This window comes from Thermobia domestica, chromosome 8 (genome assembly GCF_964235325.1).
Source record: "Thermobia domestica chromosome 8, izTheDome1.hap1.1, whole genome shotgun sequence".
NCBI classification, from domain to species: domain Eukaryota; kingdom Metazoa; phylum Arthropoda; class Insecta; order Zygentoma; family Lepismatidae; genus Thermobia; species Thermobia domestica.
In genome coordinates, this window is record NC_137461.1 from 18,583,395 (window position 1) to 18,603,791 (window position 20,397).

At 37.1% G+C, this 20,397-nt stretch overlaps 1 protein-coding gene across 3 annotated transcripts in view; it reads left to right on the forward strand.

Annotated features, from left to right (window-relative positions):
- LOC145692741 (putative oxidoreductase TM_0325) overlaps positions 1-20,397 on the forward strand; it is a 108,458-nt gene that overhangs the window by 57,634 nt on the left and 30,427 nt on the right. For 2 of the 3 annotated variants that reach the window (XM_081768175.1, XM_081768174.1), the window contains exons 2-3: positions 6,771-6,807; positions 14,541-14,680. In XM_081768175.1, coding sequence (XP_081624301.1) covers positions 6,771-6,807; positions 14,541-14,680 — 177 coding nt within the window. Of the gene's footprint in view, positions 1-4,207; positions 4,326-6,770; positions 6,808-14,540; positions 14,681-20,397 lie in introns of those variants that run through there. The other variant, XM_081768176.1, reaches the window with a different exon arrangement.

Genomic DNA, 20,397 nt, shown 5'->3' on the forward strand with positions numbered 1-20,397 from the left:
AACTTAACTGCTCTTCAATATTCCCCAATAACATTAAAACTGAAGTTTTATTCAACCGGAATCTTTTTCGAAAATCTTTCTCGCTGAACATTTTAAATGGATTACAACGATCTTCCATTACTGTATGAGGCCAAATCTCCTCTTAATACTCTAAATCCTAAAGATTACTTTCGGACATTGTGTGGACGACAATAATAAATTCCGCTAATACTACAGAGTGACTTGGATCAACGAAGTTTAAACCCCCAAATTCGGCCGTTCAAGCTAAAACCAAGTTTATCCATCATTTTACCGAGACTTAATCTTGAACGTTGTTGGTGCAACAGACATTTCCACCGAGCTTGTTTATGTCCCTCGTTCGATAGTTGAACTTCGTTGGTGCACACGGACATAAAATAAATAAATAATTAAAATGGAACGCTAGTGCCGAAGCCTGAGTAGCAATTGAGAAACTTAAAAGTCGGCGCCTATAGTATGTCTCTGAGACATTTTCTTGTATTGACCGTGAAGTATTTGTAGATAAACTCTGGAAATATATATAGAATTAAAAATGCGGTTAGAAACATTTCTGAATTAGGAATATTAAAATTATTCAAGTATCTTTTCCTTTCATGATTCAAATAACTGTCCAAATAATTATTGATTATCAGAAGAGCTTTTCAATAATTATTTATTATCTGAAGGAGTGCTCGGTTATGTAAATAAATGAAGAGTGTATAAACATGTATTTTCATGACTTTTTGCCTAAATATCTACGGATGCTAATGTTTTTACTGGAGTCAAATATTGTTCTGTATGTAGCACTATCACGGTCTCTGCATCTATTAAATGAAGCTTGTTCTGATTTTTTGTTTTTCTAATATACTCAGGGCCGGATCTACCATATGTGCAACACGTGCATCTGCACTGGGCGGCAAGTTTCGAGGGGCGACAAAATTTGTCATGATTATATTATTTAAAATAGATAGGCCTATTTCTTGTTGGAAACAAACTTCATGATAATGGTAGTTAAATTTACTAAGCTGACCTTCTACACTGAGAAAAATAAGTGGTAACCTAGTGGGGGTTAATGGACAATTTAGCTGCTAGAACCAGTTAATAATTTGTAACAACCCTTCTGAGACAAAAAAGGTTAATTTTACGAGGTCGCCGGTAATCAATCAAGAAAGGTTACTAGAAAATGTGTAGAAACAATCCAGTGTTTGGTTGCTATTAACCTATAAAATAGGTTAGAAGAAGGTAACCAATTCAAGAAGGTTAATTTAATTTAAAACACTGTGTTGTTATCAACCGATTTTCACACAAGGCAAATTGAACCCTCCGAAACTTGTTAACTGGTAACACTGCATTACTAGAAGTACAAACAGCAAGGTCGCCATTTGCAATTTTAAGAACGAAAAGTTTTAAGAATTATGAATACATCCGAAGGAATAGGAAAACAGTTATTAAAATATGGATTCCACATAAATTAATAGAGAAATGTGAAGGAAAGTTTATTTACGGAGGTTTATGCATATTCTGAGATTTAAATGAATAAAATGTTATGTGACATGTTTCTAGTACAAATATCCACACTAGATGGTAGCACTACTAGTTATGTAATTGTCGTCAAATAATTCACACACTCGTAACAATAATTTTGTAATGTGTTCAGGAAACATAATGCGTTTTACGTTGCTTTACGGTACAAATATCAAAATCCTTTTACGTCTTTGCTTATAGGGAAGAGTATCACCCAAACAAATTCTCACTGTTAGTTGTTAAATATTTGTGATATTGGCGGCTTATAACGGGATGACGAAAAAAAAAGTACATACTAGAAATGAAAATAAATTTAGGTAGTTATTATCTATTTTAGTATTGTATTTTTTGATGTGCTCGTGGCTGAGTGAATATCTGTTACTGTTATTTACTAAATAAGTTATACTAATCAAAATACACGGTTAGAAAGTTGTCGCACCCTGTTTCGTTAACCGAGCAGTCGGTTATTCCAACATACTAACAAGGTTACCGGTTACAGGCTATGATTGATAGTGATAACTACGTGATCGGTTAGCGTACCCCTGTGAGTTATTACACTGTAACCTAGCAATGTTAACCTGTAACGTAAGGTTACGATCACCTTCTCTCGTTAACCTTTTTGGCTTGGCTGCTGGGACACACGACTCTGTTGTCTATATATTGACAAACTAACTTGGTTACTGTCCACCTTTTTCTTGTTTACTAGTAACCTTTCTTTTTTTGCGTGTATTTGAATTCTACATTCATAAATCATAATTAGGTCCCATTAGTTTAACTTCACATGGACAATGCTAAAGCAAATGGTCAAACAAATTCAAGCATGAATTGCTTGATTGTTGTCAAATACAAGAACTCAATTCTCGAACAGTAGCGAACACCTGTTCCATTTAATTAGTTATTACAATTTTGTTATAAAAACCAGTCTTGTCTTTGTTACAAACAAGATCCTTATCATTTAAGGTGGAAACAAGTTTTTTTTTTTTTAATTTAACGTGTACAAGGGGAAAAAAGATAAAAGAGCTACTTGCACTAAAATTGCAAACTAATATATTGAGATTGAAACTTGATATTGAATTCTATAAATAGGATTACCATCTTTCCTTATTTGCTTTATCTTTCACTAACATAATAGATTATTATTTAAAGATAAATGTCAGACTGTATTTGTAATGTTTAGGACTTAGTGGGAGTGCACTTTCCCTTCGTTGTTATGATAGGGTAGTATATTTAAAACCCTTGCTTTTAAGATTTGGTCTTTCAGGGGAAAAGGAGATGGCAAATGGTGCCTTCTCTGGGACGGCAAATAGCCTAGAGCCGGCCCTGAGTATACTGATTACGATATTGTAGATCTATTTATATTATTAAAATAACTGACTACTATAGCTATAATTAATTTCACAATGCCAGTTATTCTTTCCTAAAGCAGATCTTTCATTATGGTCATATATCCAGTTTGCCAGAAAAGTAAGTTGGTTGCTTTGCTCGGAATTTAAACGTTTTTGAACACCGAGGCTATTTTAGACGAGGGCAGGGTCGGTATAAAGCCGATTGAATCGACTACACCCGATTGGGTCCCACCCTAAGCAGGTCCCGGACTAGAGTTAATATTCTCTCGACTTGTCAACCTACAAACAACAACATATTGCAAATTGACTGAGAACCTGGGGCAACCAAAATTGTTCATGGTTCTGCACTTCCTAAGGTCGGCTCTGGATGTGGACCTGCAAGCACTCCCCGACGCCATATCTGTTCATGTTCGTCTTGGTTATCATTATATTTACGGCACAAGCAGTATATTTTTCATCCCCTGAGTATTGAAAGTCCCTTCTGAGAGATATCATGTTATATCAACGCTGTCTACAAGTTAACAGGGTGAGGTCCTTCGTAGTTAAGCAGTTAGCGTACGCATCTTTGGCGTGGGAGACTCAGGTTCAATTCTCGGAGAGAGCTCATGTGGTTCGGATTCCACGTTAATCAGTGGATCCTGTCTCATATAGCCTCGTTGCTGAAAGGGACATTAAACTCAAAATCGAGTTAACGGGGTAATCGAACAACGTGTACCCCCAGTAGGAATTGAAATCAGGGTTAGTAAACTCATAAATAGAAGCAAACAAACTAATATAACCAGAGATCCGAAGTTAAAATTGACATACACTATTGAGAAAAAATCTGTAAACATATATATGTTTTTTCCTGTTTCCTCCCTTCACAGTTGTCAGAAATATATTAGCTCCACCTGTGGCTGGTTGTAGGCTATAATAGGATTAATTCCTCCTGTTTCTTGTTTAGTTCGACGCCGGTTCCTTCCAGATACAGCTTGGTGCAGTAGCGACGACAGCTTAAATTTTTTGGGAGGGGACAGTTTGAGAAACAAAATGATTTTGTGATAGGCAGGTATTTCTTTGAGAATAAAAAGTTATACTTTTATATTTCTTAACCAGGCGCGCCCATCCAGGGCCGTCATTTCAGATTTTGGTTGGGGGAGTGGCAAAACCCCTTGGCATAAGTAAAATTTCGCGTTATTCAATGATTTACTACTATTTTATTGATGAAATTATAACATTTTAAAGTCAAGGGGGCTACTGCCACTTCCTTCCCCCTAAATGACGCCCCTGCGCCCATCCCTTTGACCCCTCTAGCGTCATCATTGGCTTGGTGTCGAGTAAAAGGATTTCTCCTACTAGTCTGAAAAAATTATATACAGTTTGCAACATCGATAGACAATTACAACTTGAAGCTTGTGTGTCGTTGAGGTTGAAGAAATAGTTGGACGTATTTGTACTCGTGCCTGTTGTTTTTTTAAGGTTAGAAATTATTTTCTCACTAACTTAGATATTTTCTAGCTTATATTATGCCTGTGATTGTTTATATAATATACGTGCTTTATTCTTTTGCGTCTCAAGGAAAGCAAAACAAACGCATGAAACGATAATCTCTCTCTCACTTTTTCTTGATGCTGCAGCTTACGTGATCTTTATCATCCCAGTGTTGCCAACAAGGTTAACAATAATGTGACTAAACGTACTGCGAAAAATCACTAGTAACCTTAATTATAATGGAAATAATGCTAGCTTATTCGCTGTGTGACATTTCAAAACTCGCTAAATCCCTAGCTTAACAACGGTAAATGAAACAAATCATATCTTTAAAAATGTTATCAAATCGCTAGACTTAGCAATAGTATCTCTATATTGGCAACACTAATTATCACGTGGGATACGCGAGCGGTGTCTGGTGAAACAAGGTTGGAAATTATTGAACCATAAGTATCCTACCGACTCGTAAAAATTACCATATTTTTGTTAAACTATCGGAATATTATATATATAAGTGACCCTAATAGTAATAGTAATTTGTATGATTTGAACAGTCATTTTTTAAAATTATTATTAATACTACTACTACTAATAATAATAATAATAATAATAGTAATAGTAATAAAAGAAAACGCGTAATATTTCAATTAAGAATATTGCTTCACAAGGGAGCCTAAAGGAAGCAAGGGGGCTCAGACCCACCTGGCTCACGAACACAAATTCCTTAAGATTTTCTTAATACAAATAAAAATACCAAGCGTAATATAGCAACCAGGGAGATGCCCCCTTACAAAACTTTCGTGGGACGCCCATCCTGTTTCACAATCTATTTTTCAGATCGCGTACCTAAAGTAACATACAATAACTTTTATGCACTGATCAAAATTAGAAAGAAATTGACAATTCAAAACCACTTGGGAGGTTATTTTAAGAATAGGTGCTACGTCACGGGATTATTTTAAAGTCACTGAGAGAAAGAGTCTAACCATAAACGTTGTGATGGTAGTTACAAATGGAGTGTTTTTGTAGAAAGGGGCAACCGCGTTACTATGTTGCCTCATTGTAACATTATGTATTCAGAAATGTTTATCTACCGAAGAGAATGGAGCACAGCATAATACTCATAGCGTGACAACAAAGCAACATTGTTCCTCCAAATGTCGATTCGGTTTTTGTTTTGTTTTGTTTTGATGGAAGTAGGGGTGTCTAGGATTTTCATTTTGGATAGTCCCGCGCCCTCTCTTATGGTCACATTTAATTAATTAATGACAGTAGGAAATTATTTTTGTGGTGTGTAGTGGTTGATGCTATTTGTTAAATAATTATCTACCATTAATATAAATAGTGGAAAATATATTTAATCTTTATTGTATATTTTGGCGTTTATAAATTTTTGGAAATTTTTGGGTAGGCCCGTGCCTACCTGACCTACCCCTTAAAGCCGCTACTGGATCCTAGTATAAAAACGGGCTTTCGTAAGCTAGAAAGAAATGCAGCTTAACCAATGATTTCAGATGATTTTCCCCCCGGTGTGTGTGTGGGGGGGGGGGATTTGAACAAATAAGGAGTGAAAGTGGAGAAGGAACGGAATTTTCTCATGATCATCCTCCAAATCATCACGATTGTAACAGGGTGTATATAATTGAAATTAGTACTATATAATAAATACTAGTAATAGCTATTCGCCTTTTGGAAGAAATCATTTTTTTCTTTTAAATACCTGCTGTCTGTAGCCTTGAAAGAAGACATTCAGCACTCGTAGTTCCTTTAAAGGAAGAGAAGCAGATATTAGGCCTAAAACTAGCAAGCCTACAAACTTTTGTTACTTTTGTTTTTACTTATACTGTATATCAGTCAATAAAAAAGATATAAATTAGGGCACAGGATTGAAAATTATCGTACGTACTATTTCATACAAAAAGAACATAATTTTTCTTCCTTTCTTTGGTAGTGCATAATAAAATTACTGTGCATGAAAATGATAGTTGCACAATTTCCAACTCTGTGTCATAGTACACAGTATAACATTTCCTCTAATACATAGTTGTAAAGTAATTACATTGTTGTTTCTTGATTATAATTTGAAATTTTATGACAAACAGAACATCTATAACATATTAATCACTTACTTGTCTGCAAATGATATGTAGAAGAAATTTGAGAAAAGTTTATTCCAACACTAAACCTGATTCTGAAGATACCACCATATATTACGTACACTGTGTGTTTCGCTGTGACGTAATCGAAACAGTATTACCATCTCAAGAAACATTTAGTTGGTGCTTTCTAAGTATGTAATACAAAGAAATACGTAATCTGATTTCTAATCCTAACTGAAAAGTGCTAATTTCAATATAAATGAAATATTATCTTAAGATTCTTGAAAATTAAACTGACTTTTACAATGATAAAACTTTTTTTTTTTTTTTTCAGATGAGTGGACTGCAGGGAAAAGTTGTTCTTATAACAGGTATTTTTCTTTTTGGTTCTTTCTTCAGTGTTCTATATAGACTAGGGCCGTGGGACCTATTCTGTATCAGTTTTCGCAATATTTTCTGATCGCAACGCGACGTAGAAAGTGTAATCAGTAGTCATAATTGTTATGCCGATTATCGCAAACTAAAGGGCAAAGTTTGCGTTGCTTTGAAGTAAACTGCTACAGAATGTGCTCCAATATTTAGCTGAGTACTACCGAAAATGAGAACTAACAGCCATTTACAGTTTAACGTTGTATGCACTTTATAACTGCACTTTATACCAGTTGTTAGACATGTACTATCATATTTAACTTTTCATCCGAGGCCTCATTCCGTAGCGTTTTGTGTCAACACAGTACAAAATTTGCGATTTAGTAAGCATTAGTCATCAGTGGTCGAAGTGAGACGGTATGCGGTGGTATGCCACACCGTGTCTGGTTTTTCTGTAATGAAGACATACCGTCTCTGTTTTTTTTTTTTTTTTTTAGTGATCAATACAATATTTAAATAGCCGGTATGTTGAGTCAAAATCATAATAAAACATACCACCTCTGCTTTTTTCCCACTTCGAACACTGATAGTCATCTTAAAAAAATATTTATTGCGTTATTTGCGTTACGTTCCGCAAATTTTTAGCATACCTTTTCGGAATGAGGTCCTCGGAGAAATTTTGAAAGGAGTTGTTTCCCTCAGCAAACTGATGAAACATTTTACTAATATTTGCTTATTTAGAATTACACAATATAAAGTCATTTTGAAGGCGCATCAGAAAACATAGAGGCGATACTGCGTGAGAAACTTAAATCTTGTAGTGGTAGCTTCCTACCTTTAAATGGAAATATTTTCGTTATCCAAATATATTTCAAATTAGAAACTTATACGTATAGTGCTGCTTGTAAAAAGCACATCTCAAGGCAAATACACAAATATTATAAAACATTTCTTGTTACATGACTACACAGAAGCAAGCAAGCAATTACATTTTAGAAATGCACAAAACCTCTAACATTGGTATATGTTACCAATATGGCGTGAAGCCGACAGATGTTGCTGTATAGTTAGTCTCTATGTGGTAAACTTTGACACATGCCTGGTATTGTTTCAACTCTATCACGCTTTGGAGTAAAATGTTAAAATGATACCCATTAAATCAACCACCTGACATGATAAAAAGTCATTTTAGTAATACACCGTTGGTGTTGTTTTATAAAAAGTTACGAAACAAATACTTTTACCCCTACCCAAAAAAGTTATTAAATGGACAAGGATAATAAAGTATGGCATAAATTATTGATAAGTGGAAAAGGATGACGTAAATTATTGATAAGTGTGTAAGTTTGGCATAAATTATTGATAAGTGGTTACCAGGATCGAACGAAATATAGTTGATGACAAAGAGGAAGATAGTGAACATAGGAACAACAGATGACAGCAATTCTGAATATATAAAAGTCAGAAAGCTCACAAAACTATTTTCGTGGAAGATTACAGGAAATATAATACGTTGTTCTTTACTGATATAAATGTCAAATACAAGAATTTTAGGAATGATCCAAAAAAAAAAAAAAAAAAATGGATCAAAAGATTGCGATCTTGCCCAATAATTAGTTTTTGGATCAGGAACCACAAAATTTTTGAACGGCCCCTAAATCGAGTTTTCTTTTTCTTTTTCTTTTCTTTTTCTTTCTTTTTTTTTTTTTTTTTAACGAAATAAGCACATACTGAGTTACGTTATAGTTTTGGTTTGGCTACACTATAAGTAGTTCTCGAGATATAAGGTGTACAAGAAAATTTTTGATTGAATGATTTTTTTTTTTTTTTTTTTGGATTCGGGGCCACCAAATTTTTGAACGGTCCCTAAATCGAGCTTTCGTGTTTTTTACGGAATAACACATCATACTGAGTTAAATGATAGTTTGGGTTTGGCTACACATTATGTAGTTTTCCAGATATAAGGGCTATAAGAAATTTTTTGCCTGAAATATAAAGGTAACCCAGAAAGTTCTGTCGCTTTTGTGAAGGCCTGAGTTTCACTGGCCCTCACACGGTGAGCTGAATTGCAAATGGAAGTAAGGCGAAAGTCAGTTGTTAGTGTAGGTATATCCAATGTGGCAGTTCAGTTACACCGTGAACTTGCATAAGGACAGAGTGAACACGGGACCTCCACAGAGCGTCATAAAGGCCTGTATACTGTACGAGTTCAAACTGGGGTCAAACGCCGCTTCAGCGAGGCGGAAGATATGCCAAGCCTTTGGTGAATGTCTCGTGACTACGCGGACAGTGCAGCAGTGGGTTAACTAGTTTAAGGACGGTGACGAAAGACTCGAAGGTGCACCACGTGCCGGAAGACCAACACATGTACAAAATTAAGATCTTGAGGCAGCAATTGAGACGAACAGTGGCCAGACATGTGAGGAATTAGGACTAGAATTCAGTGTGAATGGAGAAATTCGGCAGCACCTCCATCAATTTGGAAATCACTACAAGTTGGGTCGATGGGCCCCACATGATTTGACTCCGAGCCAGAAGGCAACGCGAGCAGATTCATGCATTTCTTTGTTGTCTCGTCTGAGGAAGAAGCCATTTCTGGACAGGGTGTTGACATGTAATGACCAATGAAACCTGTACAAACAGGGCCGCCCTTAAGTGGTGCGGGGTCCGATTGGGAACATTTTGCAGGGCTCCCTAGGTTTACAACTAACTTGCAGCAAGGTCTATAGAACCAATATATATATATCGCTCCCCCTGCTGGTCTAGTACATAGCGCGTGCTCCTGTTGTGTACATAGTCTCGAGCCCGATTCCCGGTGTGAGAGCACACAAAATTTAATTTCATAATCACTTCCTTTCATTAATTGTCCATCTCCTTAGAACAAGTCCTGGGACGCCAAATAAAAAAAGAAAATTCATTTCAAACGTTTAATAGAAATTTTGCAGTCAGAATGAATGGCAATCAAAACATGCGCTTAAATAGTTCGTGAAAGTGAATATACTAAATATATATAAGATTCATTTCAGTATAAAATTATAATATGTAAATCTACAACTAACAATATTAGTATTTCATATCTGAAAAGGACACAGTCATAATACTACTGGTTTTAGTGACCTCCCCGAAATTTTGGAAAGTTGTTAAAATAAAATCTAAAATTACATTTTCAGTCTCCAAATAACAAACATTACTAAACACTGCGGGCTACCGGACGCCCTGAAATTTTTTTTAAAGCTGTTAAAAGAAACAAAATTGCGTTTTAATTTCGCCATTGCCGAATACTTTCCTACCACCTGTCCCATCCCGAAATGAATTCTTGGCTACGCCACTGTGCATATATTAAATATAGTAAATACCTATAGCACGATAGAATTTTCTGCTAATCTATTAAATTCAACTGTGTTTCAGCAAGCCTATCTAACCAGTTTTGACACGTATTTCGAGAAATTGAATACTATTCGAAAATATAAGTGATGTAACTTACCCCCTTGCCTGATCCTGCGGGCGGCCATACATACAACAATAATTATACTTTAAGACGTGTGTTAAAAATTTAGCAAAAGCTACCAAAATTCTTATATTGTGGAAAACATAAGAAAATGACGCCTTGAATGCGTCATAATAATTGTAAATACCATAGTTTCTTTGTCAATTTAGCCTTACACAAATTCACTTTCTAAACATTTTTTTTAAATTTAAGGTTAAAATAATAGGCCGTACTTGCTCTGTGTGTTAATATGACTGAATAAATAACATAACACCTGCATATAATTTCTCATGAAAAGTCGCCCGTTACTAAAGGCATACTTGAAAATGAGTGAATGTATGATTAGTATTAGGAATTATATTTCTGGGCTGTCGGCATCTAACAAGGGAACATTCCGATTTGGTGTATTCAATTTCTGAAAATAATTGCTAACACTGGATTCACCACCAAAAGAAACAGAGACAAAGAGGGTATTTATTGGCAGACCTTATACAGGATGGGAGGTGAGGGCAAAGTGTGTAGATAGAACGTAGAAAATGTCTAGAAATGCCATGTTAATTTTGAAACGAGTAGAGTGATTGAGGTGAAATGTTAGATATGAGGAGTTCGTGTAGACCTCCACTGAATAGGCGCAATGTGAATCATGGGGGATATCTGAAAAGCTGCCATGTTGGAATTGGCGCAAGAATATATGGGAAAGGGGCCATGTGGCATTTGGCTCTTGACGCACAACATTCATTGAAATCAGAAGTGGCTAATACAGTTTGAAACTTCTGTAACAGGAGGCGTTCCCTGCTATGTCAATGCAGCAATACTGTCGTAAAGTGACGCGAATGAAGAACAACTACAAACTTGATTGAGGTAAGTTTTCAGCCAACAAACCTCCCGATCCTCAGTATTTGTTTATATGCTGGTGAAAGTGCAAATATGACCAAAGACAACCTGAAAGACTTTATGACGGAGTTTGTCTGGCCTTCTATAGAGCAGATTGAACTGCTGCTCCTCGCTGATTCATGGAGAACCAATAAAGATGAAGAGTTGATGCAGAAATCGGACAATGTAGGACTTACCCGACTCCTTATCCCTGATGGTTGCACGCCACTCATACAACCGTTGGATGTGTTCTTCTTCCGTCTGTATAAGAATTTCGTAAAATGTATAACTGACTTCAAAATATGACAACGGGACAACTTCATTAACTTGCAATCACTCACCCACTTCCAGTTTACAGCACCAAAGTTCCAAGCTATGATTAGATATGCTTTCTACAAAATTAGATATTTGCAAACAATACCTGGCGCATTCATGACATCTGTCGACTACTGCTTCAATTTCAACACCGGGGACAGCTATGACGAGCCCGATTGTCCATCTTTGTCATTTTCAAAAATTTTGTATCAACCACATAATTATTCTTAAGGTCCATAACAGTTGCAATTAAACAGAGGTCTCAAACTGTATCGACCACTATTTATTTCAATAGACGGTGTGCGTCAAGAGCCATATGTCACATGACCCCTTTCCTGTATATTCTTTTTGTGCCAATTCCAACATGGTGGCTTTTCAGGTGTTCCCCACGATTCACATCAAGTCTATTCAGTGGAATTCTACATGCCTTCCTCATATCCAACATTTGACCTCAATCCTTCTACTTGTTTCAAAGTTAACATGACATTTCTAGACATTTTCTACGTTCTATTTTCGCACTTTCCCCTCACTTATCTCCCACCATGTATACGGTCTGCTACTAAACATCCACTTTTCTGTTTCTTTTGGTGGTGAATCCAGTGCTAGCAATCATTTTCAGCAATTGAATTCGCCAAATCTGAATGTTCCCTTGTAAGGCCATTTAGCCGTCACGTATATGAGGGATGGCGTCCCTCAGCCAGCACACACTATCCGATGAAAAGGAAGGAAGGAAGGGTCCTGGGCAGGGGCGTCATTTCAGACTTCGCTTGAGGGGGACAAGAGCACCACCGATATAAGACTTTCACGTTTGGTACTAGTATATTAGTAGACAATGGATTAAAGAATATGTATTCCTCAAACTCTTGGGGGGGGGGGCAATTGCCCCCTCCTGTCCCCCCAAATGACGCCTCTATTCTGGGTCCATTATGTTAGGTACCATCCCGGCATTTGCATGGGGTGAATCAGGGAAACCCAGGAAAAACCTCATTCAAGAGGTTACACTTTTTCGGCCGAGTGTCCCCACCGGGAATCAATCCCGGGACCGCTCGCAGCGAGTGGTAGTGACTACGCCACGCGGGACCACGAATGAACGAGAAAATGAATTCATCATAGAGGTGTGTTAGGGGAGCATTAGAGGTGTTGGAGGTGTCCACAATACTCCCTGGATATAATATTTATTTTTACAACAGGAGTTGTAAACGTTATAATAATAATAATAATAATAATAATAATAATAATAATAATAATAATAATAATAATAATAATAATAATAATAATAATAATAAAGAAACTATTGCAGCATTAAATTCAGAAAATATTTGCATATTACCCGGAAACTCAATACAGACTATTTATTTACTTGTTAGGGAGATTCCATACCCTGCCTTGTGGAGTCTATGGATATACGTGTACTGCAATATGTTACGTGTACTTGACGACCGAGAGTAGCAGAGTCATCTTAACGGCACCATAGCCACTTGGCCGGGGGCCCCACAAGCATTGGGGGCCCTGGGAGCAGAATGGCATGTATTAATTTTCCACATGCTCCATGTCCCATTTTGTGTATTAGGAGCAAAATTTATTCATGTATTAGTCAGGTATAATTACATGTATTAGGACCACAACACATTTGTTTGCTCTAGGCGTAATATGCTGTTAAAATGACAGTGGAGAATAGAGTAGACGGCACTAGCACGGGGCCCTCTTAGGCGCGGGCCCGATTAGGAGCAATAGGCCCAATCGGCTTAAGGCCGGCCCTATGTACAAAGCTCCACGGCGCCTTCATCATTGGTTAGCATCACATGAACCGGTTCCAAATCAGCCGAAACCAGCCTGCACTAGAAGAAGGTCCTCCTGTGTGTTTGGTGTACTCCTCGAGGCATCTTGAATCGGGAACTGCTACCAGCTGATCAGAGCATCAAAGCAACTGTGTACTATCAGCAGTTGAGCCGTGTTCAAGAAAAGCTAAAAAGTCTGGAGCCAGCACTTCTGAATCGCTAAGAGGTTCTCCTGATACAGGACAACGCTAAGCCCCCCGTGATTAGGATGACCCGGAACACCATTCTACGTCTTGGATGGGAAACACTATTGTATCCGTCATACTCCCGGACATTGTACCATATCACCTGTTCCATTCCTTGGACAATCATGTTAGAGGACGCCAGTTCAAACCCCTAGTAGAGGTGCAAAATGCACTTGATACTTTCTCCGCTCTTCAGATTATTACTTGTTCCAGTCGATGGCACACGCACTTTCTGAGCAGCACTTCCAAACGTATGAAGAGGTGGAACAGTGGATCTCTGAATGGTTTGCTTCCAAGGACAACAAGTTATTTTGGGACGGTATCCACAAATTGCCTGAAAGATGGACGCAATGTGTAGATAGCAGTGGGCATTACTTTGATTAAACCCCTTTTGTTGTTTCTGTTGAACTTTATGTATTTTCTTTGTTTACCAAATCCGTATTATTAACTGTTACACCTGGTATCAGACCGTCAATGCAAACATGTCAGCACCTGTTTCTGTACTCCAGCGTCGAGTTATCATTCTGGACGACGCCGTACGTTTCGTTATGTCCATGGGACAATATACTTTTCATCCCATGGTGATCACATTATGCAGTCTGCTGCCAGATTATCGCGACGTACAGTTTTCTTCTGTTCTTTGCTTTTACACACGCATCACTCTCTTGGCGGCCAGTTCTATACAAGCACCTGTCTTCAAGCCAGTCTTGCTGTCCTGCTGGAAAGCAATCGTCTCCTTTGATGTTAACAAGATATAGTTAAGTTTGCCCACTGTTTTCCTGTCAACTTGTCAACGATCCACTACGTAAGTGCAGCGTAAAACTCTTCGCGGTACTACGCTGAATATTGAACTGAGATGGCTGATGGTCTTACGCGTGGACCGGCTTATTTAAAAAATGTATTGTTTGTATGTAATATCTTTTTTGAAGAAACCCCGTGGATCTGAATGGATTCCCATCATTTCTTATTGGTATTGCAATTTTTACATACTGTAGCATATTATTTAAAATTATAATTTGATTTATATTTGGTTTCAGGAGCCAGCTCGGGGATTGGCGCGGGTGCTGCTATTCACCTGGCAACACTAGGCTGCCACTTAGCATTGTGCGGCCGTAGCAGTGAGAAATTAAAGGCAGTGGCGGATCAATGTGTCGAAAAGGGACTGCATCGAGATAAGGTAGTAGAATCATAAAAGTACGGTAATAGTCACAAATTAAGATCCTGAGGTACGGACAAGTAAGGTATTTAACTTAAATATATAACAATGGCTTTGGTGGCTCCTTATACCTGGAATTCTTCTGATTGCAGTGAGGTCCTTTTAAGAGGTGGAACTATGTAACTCTCAAAAGTGGTTTTAATAGCTCAGCTTCCTATTTTATATTTATGCGGACTTTTGACTGGTAACTGAAAAGTGGCTACCACTTAAGTTTATTGAATCCCATATATGAGTTTGCCATAATTTGAAAACCAGCTGTAACATTTTCCATAAGTAGAAGGTTTGCTTTGTATATACTTAAACACAAACAAACTATTTGCTGAGCAAAACAATATATTCACATAAAAAACTTCATATGTGTTACAGTTTCGCTAACTAACACTTTGCCTTCATCAGACACTATCAAGTGATTATATTGATAGTGTCTGATGAAGCCAAAGTGTTAGTTGGCGAAAGTGTAACACGTATGAAGTTTTTTATGTGAATATATTGTTTTGCTCAGCAAATAGTTTGTTTCTGTTGAAAACCAGATCTTTTCGTCAGTCTAAAGGAAATTTTTTATACCTAAACGCAACATTACTCTGTGTTCATTGATATCCGTTTTGTAATGTAGAGCATTGCCAGGTGGGAAAATCATCTGCCAGATAGTATTTTCTAATGGGAATTCCAATTAACCATTTATAATTCGTTATAAAATTAAATAAAAACAGAGCATTCTGCTTAAATTCAGAACATCAAACTAAACTAATTGACATCTTACTTGTCTGTATCCCATTTTATAGCTTTACTCGACCATACTTATCCTGTAGAATCACACTTTCATCAATCTCTGTCGAATAATAATAATAATAATAATAATAATAATAATAATAATAATAATAATAATAATAATCCGTGTAACGTGGGTTCCTGTCACCACGCCATGGCGCGTCCTCAGGTTGCGGATCGAGGAGAAGGCCTCTAGATATAGAGGTTAGCTGCGAATATACTGAATAAGCAGTCGCGGACAGACGACTAGGAGTGGTCCTCCAGCTTGGGGGTTTGGGTAAGGCTAACACCCTCATCCTGTAAAAAAAGGCACTTGTTCAGAAACATTCACAAAAGCCTCGGACAAGGACTGATAACTTGGCACGACATCAGCAAAAGAAAATGAACATGAGATTTGGAACATGGAATATTAGAAGTCTTTATAGGACAGGCGCGTTAAAATCTGTAACGAGTGAGTTAGAGAAATACAGGATGGACTTAGTAGGAGTTCAGGAAGTTAGGTGGGAAGGAAATGGATCTGAGAATTCCGGAAATTTTACGTTCTTTTACGGGGAAGGAAATAAAAATCACCAGTTAGGAACAGGGTTTTTTGTTCACAAACGAATATTACCAGCAATTAAACGGGTTGAATTTGTTACTGACAGACTTTCTTTTATTACTCTTAAGGGACGGTGGTGTGATATTATTGTTTTAAATGTACATGCTCCAACTGAAGATAAGGGTGACGATATAAAAGATAGTTTTTACGAAGAAGTGGAACGGATATTTGACCAACTCCCGCGATACCATATGAAGATTCTATTAGGGGATTTCAATGCGAAGGTAGGACGAGAGGATATTTTCAAACCGATTATAGGGAACGAAAGTTTGCATAAGGAAAGTAATGACAACGGTGTTAGACTCGTAAACTTTGCAACATCCAAAAACCTAATCGTGAAGAGTACAAAATTCCCACATCGCGACGTTCATAAATACACTTGGACATCACCAGACGGAAAAACACCTAATCAAATTGATCACGTTTTAGTAGATAGAAGAAGACAATCTAGCATAATTGACGTCCGGTCGTTTAGAGGGGCTGATTGTGACACTGATCACTACCTGGTAGCAGCGATAATACGGGAGAGATTATCGTTGAATAAAGGTAATACTCAATGTCCGAAAACGGAGAGATTTAATTGAAAGAAATTAGAAGAGAGCCAGGTAAGAGAGGAATACCAGATCGAAGTTTCGAATAGATTCTCGGTTTTAGAAGACTCGGAGTGCACTAGTGTTGAGGATACTTGGATTGAAATTAGAGATAGCATTAAAAGTTCAGCAATAGAAAAACTGGGACACGCGGAAATACGTAGGAACAAACCATGGTTCGACCAAGAATGCATTAAACTAGTAGAGAAGAGAAAACAGGCAAAATTACGGTGGCTACAAAATCCGAATGAAATAACTACACAAAATTTCGCAGATATCAGGCGGGAAACTTCCAAAACTTTTAGAACAAAGAAACGGGATTTTTTGAGAGCTAAAATTAAGGAACTTGAAGATAATAGTAAAAATAAAAATATTCGGGACATGTATAAGGGGATCAGCGAATTTAAGAAAGGCTATCAACCTCGTGCTTATATATTAAAGAAATCTGACGGAACAGTTCTCACTGATACGGATAGCCTCTTAAATAGATGGAAAGATTTCTTTGACGATTTGCTGAACACGCAGCCAAAAACTAATGTGCGTGGAGAAAAGGAGATACACACCGCAGAACCGTATATTCCAGAACCCAATCGAATAGAAGTGGAAGCCGCTATAAAGAAATTAAAGAAACACAAATCTCCGGGTGTAGATGAAATTCCGGCTGAGTTAATTTTAGCTGGAGGCGAAAAATTGTGGAACAAGATACACAAACTCATTCTCCTTATCTGGAACAAGGAAGAATTGCCACAAGAGTGGAAAGAGTCAATCATTGTTCCAATTCACAAGAAAGGCGACAAAACTGACTGTAATAATTATCGAGGCATTTCTCTTCTGTCAACATCCTATAAAATCCTTTCAAATATTCTGTTAGCAAGATTGACCCCATACGCAGATGAAATTATTGGAGATTATCAGTGCGGATTTAGACGAAATCGACTATCGACCAAATATTTACCATTCGCCAAATACTCGAAAAGAAGTGGGAATACAATACCCCGGTACATCAACTATTTATTGATTTTAGAAAGGCTTACGACTCGGTTAGGAGAGAAACATTATACAACGTTCTTACAGAGCTTGGAATACCGAGAAAGCTAATTAGATTAATTAAGATATGTTTAAGTGAATCCCAAAGTAAAGTCCGGGTAGGAAAATTTTTGTCCACGAGCTTCCACGTCGAAAATGGCCTGAAACAAGGAGATGCGTTGTCGCCATTATTATTTAACTTTGTGCTGGAATACGCCATAAGGAAAATCAAAGATAGCAAACAGGGCCTAGAGTTGAACGACATTCACCAGGTTATGGCATATGCTGATGATGTAAATTTAATAGGGGATGATAGGAGAACAGTAGAAATAAATGCAGATATATTATTAAACGCTTGCAGGGACATGGGTTTAGAAGTAAATGCAGAGAAAACTAAATACATGGAAGTGCGTCGGGACCGTAATACGGCAAATTGTGGAGGCGTTAAAATATTAAATAATACTTTTGATAAAGTGGATACTTTCAAATATTTAGGATCAATATTAACAGACGAAAATCATATTCACGAAGAAATTAAATGTCGACTAAAAGCAGGGAATTCGTGTTACTATTCGGTTCAAAATCTCTTGTCGTCGCGAATTCTGTCGAGGAATTTGAAGCTTAAAATATATAAAACGATAATCATGCCTGTTGTTCTGTATGGTTGCGAAACATAGTCGCTTACTCTGAGGGAAGAACATAGACTGAAAGTATTTGAGAACAGGATCCTGAGAAGAATATTCGGACCCAAGAGGAACGAGAATGGGGAATGGCGGAAGCTTCATAACGAGGAACTACATAGTTTATACGGTTTACCCAACATTGTTAGGGTCGTCAAGTGTAGGAGGCTTAGGTGGGCAGGTCATGTAGCTAGAATGGAAGAAAGTAGAAACGCTTTCAAAGTCTTGACTGGTAGACCCATAGGAAAACGACCATTAGGAAGACCAAGGCGCAGATGGGAGGATAACATTAAGATGGATCTCGCAGAGATAGGAATACAAAGTAGAAACTGGGTCCAGTTGGCTAAGGATAGAAGTCAGTGGAGAGCTTTTGTGAACGCGGCACTGAACCTCCGGGTTCCATAGGCCATAGAGTTAGTTAGTTAGTTAATAATAATAATAATAATAATAATAATAATAATAATAATAATAATAATAATAATAATAATAATAATAATAATAATAATAATATAAACCTCTAAGGTTAGTTAGACATATTTTTCCATTGTGCGTTGTATATAATTTTTCATGTATGAAAGTTTGAAGTGATGAGAAGGATGAAACATACTTCCGAAACTCACGTGGTTCGGATACCACGGAAAGCTGTAGGTCCACGTGTCATATAGCCTCGATGCTGAACGGGATGCTAAACCCCAAATCAATCGATATAAACAAGAGGAGATTATCGTAATAAGAGTAGATATTTTTTAATCCATAAGTCATTCTGAAGATATACCAAAATGGCTTTTGTTTGCTTATTTCTTTGGAGTAATATTGAATGGCATACAACATTGCTTCTGTGAAGTAACGTATAGTTATGTGTACCTTTTCACTTAATTTGTTAAATTCAATTTTTATTGTTTTATCAGATTATATTGTTTCTACAACTAAATTGTAACAGAATCATTGAACTCCTAAATTGTATCAAGACAAAACTCTTATTCATAACGTACATTCGCAGACACCTTAAATAAGCATGTATTTCTTGATTGTCATTACTAAACCTGCTAAAGTATTAAATTTATACTTTTCAACCAATGTTTTCTTAAATCAAATTTTATTTAAATATTTGATCTGAAATGTTATATCGATTCTAATATTTGTCTTAAGATTTAAGAGAATTTTTTACAATAAGTGTAATATTTCTTACATTTAGTAATTCTGGCAGTTTTCTGATGCACTAATTTCAGGAAAGATTCAGATAATACAGTCCTGTCCTGAAGGTAGAGATAAGTTGTGGGTTGCGCGTACGTGAAATTGATCGGAAAATCAATGGCGGGAAAAGGCGAGGAAACTTTCAGCTTCATAACGCGACAAAGCTCAACTGGCTTGGAACAGTCGAAGCGAGTATACAGGCTTGAAAATGTATCCCTGTTTTGTCGCTCCGTTACGGCAAGAATAGAGCGAACGTTGGAGCATCGCCGCTGGAGTTTGATAAGTCTCATACTGACAAGGGAACATCTTATATTGATAGTATCATTGCCCAATCAAACATTGAGCCGTCGATAGAGGACTGAAGAAAAGTGAGAAATCCAAAGATTTACGGGCCGACACCTAGAAACACAAGAGATACCGAAGAAAGAAGGATCTAGAATTAGGGATGCGCACGAGACAAGATTTATGGCTGTCTCGTCTCGAAAATGTATTGTAAAAGTGATGTCTCGACTCGAAAAATGTATATTTCTCTATTGGAAGAGCCGTGTCTCGACTCGAATTTTGTCAGGAAAATCCTGTCTCGACTCGTCTCGTGCGCATCCCTATCTAGAATCGTGTGAAGATAACAATATAAAAGATACACTGACACAGAAAGAACTTCAAAATGATTAAAGTAATCAAAATGACATTTACATAACAATATAGTGAGCAAACATTGTACCCACAGACATGCTCAATAACATCATATGTAATGCAGTGTTGCCAACTGAGCACAAAATGAAGTTTTGTTAAATGGCACGGAACACAAACTATAACATCTAG